The 11,106-nt window shown below is 45.3% G+C and overlaps 1 protein-coding gene across 1 annotated transcript in view; it reads right to left on the bottom strand.

The window, feature by feature from the left end:
• OPHN1 (oligophrenin 1) overlaps positions 1-5,085 on the bottom strand; it is a 195,844-nt gene extending 190,759 nt beyond the window's left edge. Inside the window, exons 1-2 of the mRNA XM_044682887.1 lie at positions 4,992-5,085; positions 4,682-4,738 (exon numbers count right to left, since the gene is read on the bottom strand). Coding sequence (XP_044538822.1) covers positions 4,682-4,738; positions 4,992-5,085 — 151 coding nt within the window. The remainder of the gene's footprint in view (positions 1-4,681; positions 4,739-4,991) is intronic.
• Between the last annotated feature and the right edge of the window lie 6,021 nt (positions 5,086-11,106).

Here is an 11,106-nt window from a genome sequence, read left to right as displayed (position 1 = left end):
GGAGAGAGAGAGAGAGAGAGAGAGAGAGAGAGAGAGCGAGAGAGAGAGAGAGAGAGAGAGAGAGAGAGAGAGAGAGAGAGAGAGAGAGAGAGAGAAAGAAAAGTATGTTAGTTCCTGGAGACATCTGGCTAATTCAAGTCCCCCATCACCATGACACCATGTCCCTGAGCTGGGCCAACTTGTTCCCCCAGCTCTTCTCCCATTTCTTTTTTCTATCTCCACAGTACGTAGTACAGTTCCCCTTTCCATATCACAACTTTCCCCATCACAGTGTTAATATGTTGTGGGTCGGCATAAGAAATTAAATGGGAATTTTGGAGAGTTCTGTGGAAGCCGCAGATGATACTGAAAAGACTCAGAAATGAATAAAATATATGGATAGGATTATATCATAGCAACATGTTTGATATTTTAATCCTATCAATAGACACAGTTTCTTTTTTAAAGTTAAGAGTAAAAAAATCTTCTGACTAAACACTTCGCCCAAATTTTACAATATGGTACTCTAGACACCCCCTAAAAGAAAGAGAAAAAAATGCCTTCTTCTCTAGTACAAAAGGAACAACAAATTTTGAGCGGATTTTCTAGCTCGCAGGAGTGCTGTGTTCTCTGGGGAGGGGTTGCCCTGAGATGTAGAAAGAATACCTTTCTATTCCAATGGATTTCCTACCTGAGTCTCCCTGTCCATGTACAATGCTGTTCCTGTCCTATCTCCCCATCCTTTTGAATAGTATATACCCATCCAAAGAAGCAAACTGGTAGAGCTGAGGGTGATTTCATCCCCAAGCCAGGAAGCCTCGATTTCAAGTTCTATTTCAGCCACGGTGGCTGTGTGACCCTGGGTGAGTCACTGTGTTATCTAGCTGTCCCTAAATGCACGTATTAAAAATAAAGGAATCAAATTCTATTGAAATACAATCATCCAAGTCTTGACTGATCACACATGTTAAAACCAGTGGAAATGCGCGTTGGATATGGGGGGGGGTGAAGGGGAAAGTAAAAACAAGAATCATGTAACCATGAACAATTTTTCTAAAAAAATAAAATATTGAAATTTCATTAGAAAAAAAAAGAAATACAATCACCCAAATAGATTTTAAAACAGGTACATGGGCTTCGTGTTAAGAACTCCTGCTTTACATACATCATTTCCTCCCAACAACCTTCTCTTTGAAACTGAGACTAAGGGACTTGCCCACAGACACACTGTTTCAGAGGCCCGACTCCCCTTTCTCTCTGTCTCTCTGTCTCTCTGTCTGTCTCTCTCTGTCTGTCTCTCTCTCTCTCTCTCTCTCTCTCTCTCTCTCTCTCTCTCTCTCCAGCCTCAGACACCAACCCAATCTTAAGATTCCAGTTTTCCTTGCTTTTATCTCCATTTTACAATCCTCAGGGATAGCAGCAGCGGCTCTACTTGTCACCCCATAACGTAGCTGTGCTGTTTTCCAGGGCTTCTGCTCCAAAAAGCAGGTCAGGCAATGGGGGCAGCCTATGCCATCCCTCCTATAAAGGGCTCCCACTACTTGCCTCTCTTACCACGCTGGGTATACATCCATACATTTTTTTTCTAGTAGGATCAGAAGTCTTCAGCAGGAAGGGATCTTGGAAGCCATCTGGTCTCAATCTCTCATTTAACATTGGGAGAAAGTGAGGCACAGAGAGATGAAAGGACTTTCCCAAGATCACTCATAAGATCCTAGCCCTAGAAAGGCTCTTGAAGGGCGGCTAGTCCAATTTCCTCATTTTTCAGAGAAGGAAACTGAGGCCCAAGCAGGTGTCAGGAAGGGTGAGGAGGACTTCAACCCAGGTCTTCCTGACAGGGAGGCCAACTTTCTATCCACTATACCACAATGCTTCTGGAGCATGTGTACATCAAAACATTGTCACCTCATCTACCTCATACCCAATGGAAAACTGCTCAGGGTTCAAGGGACTCGAACTTGAGCTGCAGGAAATGGCCTATGCGCCACACCAGCCTGCCCCCTAACTTTGAGCAGTGGGCCTCTTCTGAGGACATCCAAGGCACGAGGACTTTTCTGCTTCTTCCGTGTTCTGGAGCAGCTGCCGTCCAACATGCATACTTGGCAAATACCCAGCTTATCTTGCTATCTGTAAAAGTCCAACTGCTTGGTTTTATTGCTCTCTGGGACCAGGGAAAAGGAGACAGAGAAGACCATCTGACCTATTGCTTTTACCGAGAACATGCACATGACACAACCATATCCGAGCTCCCCGGGGATCCTGCTGCCATCTTGAACCTTTTCCATTTCCAAAAACACTTTGTTTCAGGCCATCAGAACCTGGAAACCTGGAATGGGCCGCATTTCAGGCAGACTCTAGGGGAACTGGGGAAGGCCATCCAGGTTATCACAGCTTTCCACTGTTTCCACCTTTAGAATTCGACTTCCCCTAAAACATTTCCCCTCCACATCAGTGACAGAGACGAAGTAAAATGAACAGCGTGCCAGTCCCGCTTCCATATTTCATCCCAAGAAAGAGCACGAAACTGGCCACGCTTATGGAAAATAAGCCCAGCGCCTACAACTTTCCAGGGGCCAGGCCCAGGGACATCCTTGAGAGTCACGGCTCGCCATCTGTGCTCTCCTTTACCCTAGAAACTTTAACAACAATCTTAATGGCCTCTCCCTTCACCCTTAACATGAATTTCAATGGGCGAGCCTTTTGGAAGGGGGGAGGAGAGTAATCATTGAACTAGAGATTATACTCAGTGTCTCTCCTGTTCTCTCTCCTCACTTAAGCCTTCCTTCCCTTATAGACTCAATTCAGCAGATCAATTGATAAAAAAAATGTTGTTTAGGCCTTTCCTTCCATGTTAGAATCAATACTGTGTATTGGTTGCAAGGCAGAAGAGCAGTCAGGGGTGCTAGGCAATGAATAGGGGTTAAAGGATTTTCCCAGGGTCACCCAGCTAGGAAGCATCTGAGGCCATATTGGAGCCCAGGATCTGGTGCTCTATCTGCTGGGCTACCAAGCTGCCCCAGTCAATAAGCTCTTTATCAAGTATCTCCTTCTCTCCAAGAACTAGCTAGAGGCTCGTAATTATTTTTGTTGGGTCACGTTAGTCATGTCTGACCCATGGTCAGACCCTGTTTGGGGGTTCCTTGCCGAAGATCCTAGAACGGTTTGCCATTTCCTTCTCCAGCTCATTTTTTTATAATTTTTTTTTATTTTAAACCCTTAACTTCCGTGTATTGACTTATAGGTGGAAGAGTGGTAAGGGTAGGCAATGGGGGTCAAGTGACTTGCCCAGGGTCACACAGCCGGGAAGTGTCTGAGGCCAGATTTGAACCCAGGACCTCCCGTCTCTAGGCCTGGCTCTCAATCCACTGAGCTACCCAGCTGCCCCTCTCCAGCTCATTTTACAGAGGAGGAAACTGGGGCAAATAGAGTGAAGTGACTTGCCCAGGGTCACACAGCTAGAAAGTTCCGAGGCCAGATTTGAACTCAGGAAAGTAAGTCTTTCTCATTCCAAGCCCTCTGTCCACCCAGCTGCTAGGTATACAGATATAAAAATGAACCAGTCTCTACCTTCGAGCATCTTATGTTCTATTTGGGGGAAGTTCATCAATCAGCAAACATTTATGAAATTCATACTAGGTACCAGGCACTGTGGGATACAAAGGAAAAAAAAAGTAAAGTCCCACAGAGTATGACTGCTTCAAGAGCGCATCCCCTCCCCGCCCCAACACAGAGCACAATTCAATCTACCGAGTTATTAGGAAGGTTCGGGGCGAGCAATAACCATTGTTGCCTATTCCCCAGGCGATGGATATCTCTGAACTTCGCTAGATTGATTGTCCTTTGCCAGACACACAGCCCGTGCAAAGGTCTGATCAATCATCCATCACCGACACAGACACTCCACTTCCAAAGGCCGTGGTCACCTCCACATTGGAGGAGGCGTTAGTGTCTCTGATGGCAGCTGCCTGTGAGATCCTGGATGAGCTAATTCACCTCTCGGGAGCCTTGCTTCCCAATAATGATGGTACTAGCCAAGGAGAGCGCAATCATTGGAGGGTACTTGGGTTTTCCCTGGCAGAGTATGCTCAGATATACCTGAATTTGCAGCAGCTGCCTGGCTTAGCAGATGGACAGCCAGGATTGGACATGGGAGGTCCTGGGTTCAAATCTGGACTCAAGACACTGCCTAGTGAGTTGACCCTGGGCATGTCACTTAACTCCAACTGCCTACTCTCAACAGTCTTGGAACTTAGTGTTGATTCTAAAACTGAAGTTTAAGAAACAAAGATATACTTTTAACTTAAGTCTAAATACAACATGTAGACTTTGGGGTCCTGATTCTACCACCAACTTATATGAAATCAGGCATGGCATTGGGCAATTGTTAAGTATCTAGAAGAGGTAGATTAAATGGTCTCTTCTAGCTCTAATTTTTATGGTTATCACTGACATCTGTCTTCTCATCTGGAACAGCTTCTATGGATTCCCATGCCAACCCATCTCATAAGCCATGAAAGGCTTCCTAGAAGCCCCTGCTCCAGCAATAGTAAAATGCTAGATATGGAGAACCTTCTTTTATGCAACCAGTATGTTCTAAGACCCTTCATGTAAATGGAAAATCATGTGTGTTGCGAACCCTATTTTTCAGGAAGTATTTCTTACACGAACATGCCTAGGCACTTTATGACTGACCTTTCTTGGCTTCTCAGAGCTCCCAGTACCACTCCTCTTATGGCCACTCTGGGGCCATTATTAATAACTAGATAGCATTAATGAAGCAGAGAAGTACTACTCTGATGCCTGGACATGACTTGTTACTCTGGATCAGGGGTCGGCAACGTATGGCTCTTGAGCCATATCTGGCTCCACCTCCCGACCGGCCAGCCCGGGCAGAGCCCCAGGATGTGCCCCAGGGGGTCCTTCAGACCCTGCCCCATATTCCAGCGCCTTCCGCCTCCATCCTCCTCCTTCTGCAGGCGTTTATGGCTCTCACGGCCAAAAAGGTTGCCGACCGTTGCTCTGGACAATGACTGATGTGGGAGCCAATGTTTGGTGCAAGATGCCGTAATGACTCACACTAACACTTCCCCGAGTCAGAATGAGCATGATTGGGCGAACTTCTGCAAGACTTGACATTGCTTGGGAAAATGGCACAGATTAAGCGAGTAATTAAAAAAAATTACACTGTGCAATTTTATGTTTTTCCCCCAATCACCAATTGTGTATACGTGAATTCTTTTATTTTATGTTTTTATTTTTTAGAAAAATTTTCCATGGTTACATGATCCATGTTCTTACTTTCCCCTTCACACCCCCTTCACTCCCCGCCCCCATAACCAACGTGTATTTCCACTGGTAGTATACGTGAATTCTTGTGTATCGAGTTGGCGTGAAATGTGGTCTTACCATAAATTGCTCTAGCTGGCTTCAAGCTTATGGTCCTGGGGAGACAAGTTAAGGCCTTCATCCAAGGTGACAAGGCCAGATCTGAAGCACTTTGGAGAAATAAGGTGAGAGAGTCTCTCTTTGCATTTCCCTACTTAGCTGATCTCTTCCATCTACAAGTTGTATGTCTCCCTTTTCCCTCTCCAAACTACCCCCTTCCATTTGCATCTCTTATCTGCCCATGTTTTGCTGATTTTTCAAGGGACCCCAAAAGTACAAAGGTACAAATAAGCTGAAGATCTTTTCTTGCTCACTTTCCCCTAGAAAGGTTCCACAGGCAACTCTAGATAAGGGAACAGCCCTGCTACAATCACCGCTTCCTTGGATCAGCATTGAAACGGAAAGTTTTATGATGGATGGCTGTCTCCTTACCTTGGGTTCTCCGAGCAACCGAGCCATGGAAACATTTGGATAAATAATCAGTTGTCTCAGACCTTTTCTCTTTTGTTCATCAAACTCCCAGCTGTCGTCTTCCCTTTCCCCTCCAAAACAATGACTTGGGGAGAAATAGGTCCAGCAAAAACAAACCCGACAAAACCAAAACAAAAGAGCCCACCCTGTGATTCACTATTTGGAGTTGCTATCAACTGATTGGGATATTGACTGAGGCTGTAGAAACAGACAAACACACTGCATTTGCTGCACAATTTTAGTTCCGAGTACTGTCTTGGAATAAGAGACTCTATGTGTGTGAACTTCCTTATTCTCTTCTTGTTCTCTTTATTCTGTGCTCAGCCAATCAGCTTGCATTTATTAGCTGTTTACTATGGGTCGGACACTAAGAAGAGGAAAAAAAAGACAGAAATAGCCCCTGCCCTCATGGGAGAGACGACATGTACGTGTGTAAATAACAAGATGGACGTAGAGAGATAAAGAGTAAATGGAAGATCACTTGACCCCCATTGCCCACCCTCACCACTTTTCCACCAAGGAGCCAATACACAGAAGTTAAGGGTTTAAAAAAAGAGTAAATGGAAGGTAGGAGCAGAAGGGAAGGCACTACCAGTTGGGGAGACCAGGAAAGACCTGCAGAAGGTGGGTTTTGACCTGAATCTTGAAGGAAAATGGGAAAACTAAGAGGTATTAGAAAGGAGAGAGAGCATTCCAGGGATAGGGGACTGGGGGAGAAGGGGGAAAGGAGAGAACATTGCAAAGACATGGAGGGAGGAAATGAGAGTGTGGTCTAGGAGAGACGATAGGTAAGCAAGTGTGGCTGGATCATATTGTTCGTAGATAGGAGTCAAGTTTAAGAAGACTTGAAAGGTAGAAAGGGGTCAGATTGTTAAGGGTTTTAAATGCTGAAGTTTTATATTTTTGGTTTTATATTTGATGCTGTGGGTAATAGGGAGCCACTGAAATTTCTAGAGTATGGGGTGGCATGGGCAAAAATCACTTTGACAGCTGAGTGGAGAATGGCCTGAAGAGGGAAGAGATTTGAGATAGGGAGGCCAATTAGAAGGTTACTGTAGTTGATCAGGCAAGAGCGGCAGAGGGCATGAATTACTGCTGTAGCTGTATGAGTACAGAGAAAGGGAAGTAGACAAGACTTGTTACAACAGTAGAAATGACCAGATTGGTCAATGGACTGGGACATCCGAGTTGAGCGAGAGTGAGAAGTTGAGGGTAACATGTAGGTTGTTAGATGGGGACAGTGGTGGGTGCTTCATTAATTTTGCATGACTCAGGTTAAGAGGGTCTTTCCTGTTCATGAAAAGTGCAAGTGGGATAACACAGAGGGCAGCTAGGTAGCTCAGTGGATAGAGCCAGGCCTGGAAATGGAAGGTCCTGTGTTCAAATACGACCTCAGATATTTCCTAACTGTGTGATCCTGGGCAAGTCATTTAACCTCAACTGCCTGACCCTTACCACTCTTCTGCCTTGGAACCTATACATAGTATTGATTCTAAGACAGAAGGGAAGGGTTAACCAAAACAAATGAAGGAGGGGGAAGAGAACAGGCGTTTCAATAGCACATACTACATATGAGCTACTGCACTAAGCACTCTTTACATACATTATCACATTTGATCTTCACAACAACCCAGGAAGACGAGTGCTGTTATTTTCTCTATTTTACAGTTGAGGGAACTGAGTCAGATAGAGACTATAAGACTTGCCCACTTGAGACCAGATTTGGACTCAGGTCTTCCCAATTCCAGGTCCAGAACTGCATCCATTGCTCCACCAAGCTGCTCATTAATAGAGTAACTACAATTCTCCTTACTGCCCCAAGTAAAAGGGTAGATAAGAATGACTCCAGAAAGACTCCAGCCCAAGTTGGGGTGTGGAGTGGGAGGGTAGAGTTCTTTGCCAAGACTGAAGTCAAGGGGCACCGAGGTGACTCAGAGTATAGAAAACCAGGCCTAGAGTCTAGAGAACCTGGGTTCAAATGTGGCCTCAGACACTTCCCAGCTGTGTGACCCTGAGCAAGTCACTTGACCCCCATTGCCTAGCCCTCACCACTCTTCTGTCTTGGAGCCAGTACTTAATATCAATTCTAATTCCAGAGGTAAGGGTTTAAAAAGAAGATTGAAGCTAAGATCTCTCCTTTCCCCCAGTGCAGTTCCTCCTTGGGAATATTCTGAAATTCTGTCTCTCCTGGCTTCCTGCTTACTGGAAATCCCCAGTCTCAGCTCACTCAACTGCTTTCCTACAGGATGCAGGGCATAATGAAATCCTCAATCAGCTGGCATAGATTTCCTTTATGGTGTCATTTTACTCAAACCAAGGACTTGCAAAGACATTTCACATCTAGTCCAAAGTGAGTATGCGATGGTTTATACCCTTTGATCAATAGCTCTATCCTTATATATGTGGCAATCAAAACAAAAGCTGGAGGGCACCTAGGTGGCTCAGTGGCCTAGAGATGGGGGGGGGTGGTCCTTGGTTCAAATCTGCCCTCAGACATGTCCTAGCTGAGTGACCCTGGGCAAGTCACCTAATCTCGATTGCCCAGCCCTTAACCACTCTCTTCTATCTTGGAGCCAATACTTAGTATCAATTCTAAGACCTAAAGTAAGGATTTTAACAAAAAATGAGAATAAAAATGAAAAAGCATTAAATATTAGAACGACATTTAATCTAATTAAATTGTTTAATTTAATTAAACAATGTTTAATTAGAGAAAACATTGGAAAACATTTAAATGTTGTGCTAGGTTGGGGATTCCATTTATTTTCAATGGCCTGGCACTCAGGGCCTTCCACCATTTTCCCTTATGCCATCTTACCAGCCTAATCTATAGTCCGCCTGCTAGGTTCTAGGCAAATAGGGCTTGAGACTACCTCTCAGACACACTCATCCATGCCTTTCTTATGCCATGCCCTATGGCTCAAATGTCCTCTTTGCCTCGTCTCCTCCACATCTTTCCAAGTCCAACTCAGGTGCTCTCTTGTCTACAAGGCCTTCCCTGATCCTTGAGGGTCAAAGTGATCTCTTCTTCCTCAAAGCTACGCAGACCTCTCTTATGGGCACTTGGAGATCACAAGAGTGGAAGGATCACAATTTCTGGGAGCCCGCCACATAACTGCTCTGTGACCAGGCTATCCTGAGGGCCAGCGAGGCAGTGATTGCTGAGGACGTGCAGCCTTCATCCAGTAGAGGGAGTAGCTTCACTAATGGAATCACAGAACTTGAGGAGAAAAAGAGTCTCCTGATTTGTGGGTATCTATCTATCTCCATTGACTTTTTTGATCATAAGTCTTCTCTGGAAAGGGGCCTCGTCTTGGACTCAGGCTCCTGCTCTACTGCCCACGGTAGGCTTGATAATTCCCAGTGAATGAATGACTGACAGTACCATATCCAGGAATCAACAGAACACACAGCCCTTATGAAAAGTCCAGGTGGAAGCACAGCTACTAAAGACACACACGGTCGGGTTTGGTTCTGTCAATTCGACGTATCATTAATACTTAGTAAGAACAAGACATCATGCTGGGCAGTGGGCGGGGTACGAAGACTGGCATAACACAAAGCGTGTTATTGCAGAGTTGATAGTCAACAAGGGGAAGAGAGCTGAACACAAATAGCTATGATACAAAGGCAAGGAACACTCATGGAACAGAGAGGGCCAGGGCAGCTGGGTGGCTCAGTGGATTGAGAGCAAGGCCTAGAGACAGGGGGTTGTGGGTTCAAATCTGGCCTCTGAAAAATCACTTCACCCCCATTGCCTGGCCCTTACCACTCCTCTGCCTTGGAACCAATGACTGACAGAGACAGAGTCAGACAGACAAAATGCTATGTGAAATATAAGGAAGAAAACATTCCTCACTGACTGTGAAACCTTGGGTAAATCCTTCTCCCTAAGTCTCACTTTCCACCTCTAAAATAAAACAAAGCTAATTTCTGAGGTCCATTTCATGTCTAGATTTAGAGTCTAGCATATGACTTTGGGTGAGTCTCTTCCCCTCCCTGGACCTCAGTTTCCTCCTGTTAAATGAAGGAGTTGGACTAATTGACCTCTGAGATCCCCCTACACCCACAGATCTAAATTAATGGTGCACTCCACGAGAACTTCCAAAGTCAGTTCTGGAGAAAGGTAGGAGGTCAGGAAAGGATTCGCATGGGGAGAACTGATGAAATTCAAGTCCCAGTTAGCTTTCAACGGGGTGTCCACAGTCATCTGGAACCTGCTCTGCAACTTCAAGCCTCAGAGAACTGCCAGGGGCATTGAGAGGTCAAATCAATGAACCAGGAAATGGTAGAGGCTAACCTTGAAAGGAGATCTTCTCAAGTCCAGGCCTCACCCTTTACCCACAGAGAGACAGCTGCCTCTTTCAATGCAACACTGGAGGAAAAGGAATTGACTTTAGAGGGAAAAGATCTCTGTGTGAATCCTGTCTCTCCCACTAATTCTATGTGTGACCTTGGACAAGTACTTCCCCTCTCTGGGCTTATCTGGAAAAGAAAGAGGATGTACTAGATGTTCTCTAAGGTCTCTCTGTCAGCACTAACATTTTAAGATTTTTCCCTAGACAGACACATATGTACAACCTCGTCTCTCTTCTGAATGCCAATTTCATGTCAACAATTACCTATCATATTATTTCAAAATGGACGCCCAACAGCCACCTCAATTTCAACATGCCCAAGAGGCCTCATTCTCTTGCCCTGCAAATCCACCCCCTTTTGAATTTCCCTCTTTCTGTCCAAGGAACCACCATCCGTCCATTTACCCAGGTTCATAACCCCTGTATGTATCATCCTCAACTCCTTACTTCCCTTCATGTCCCCATATCTGATCAGTTGCCAAATCTTGTGAAATCTGAGGAGGAAAGCATCACCCAATGACTGTATGACCTTGGGCAAGTCAGTTCCTCTTTATAGGCCTCAGTTCCCTCCTCCATATCTCTTGCCTCATCATCTCCCTTCACTCTACTTACCCAGCCACTCCCCTGTATGAGCTCCTCATCACCTCCTGTCTCAACTACTGCAATAACCTTCTATCTCGAGCCTTTCCCCTCTCCAATCCAGACTCTCCACCATGGCCAAAATGATTTTGCTAAAGCCTCCGGTCTGTCTATGTCACTCCTCTGCTCATTAAATTCCAATGATTTCCCATTACTTCCCCAATCAAATATAAAATCCTGTTTGGGGCATTTAAAGCCAAACCTGGCCCCAATCTACCTTTCTAGCATCGTTACTCATTCCTCCCCTTCACACACATTACAGTCCCCCCCCCCC

This window comes from Gracilinanus agilis, chromosome X (assembly GCF_016433145.1).
Source record: "Gracilinanus agilis isolate LMUSP501 chromosome X, AgileGrace, whole genome shotgun sequence".
NCBI classification, from domain to species: Eukaryota; Metazoa; Chordata; class Mammalia; order Didelphimorphia; family Didelphidae; genus Gracilinanus; species Gracilinanus agilis.
This window is presented reverse-complemented; position numbering and strand designations above follow the sequence as displayed.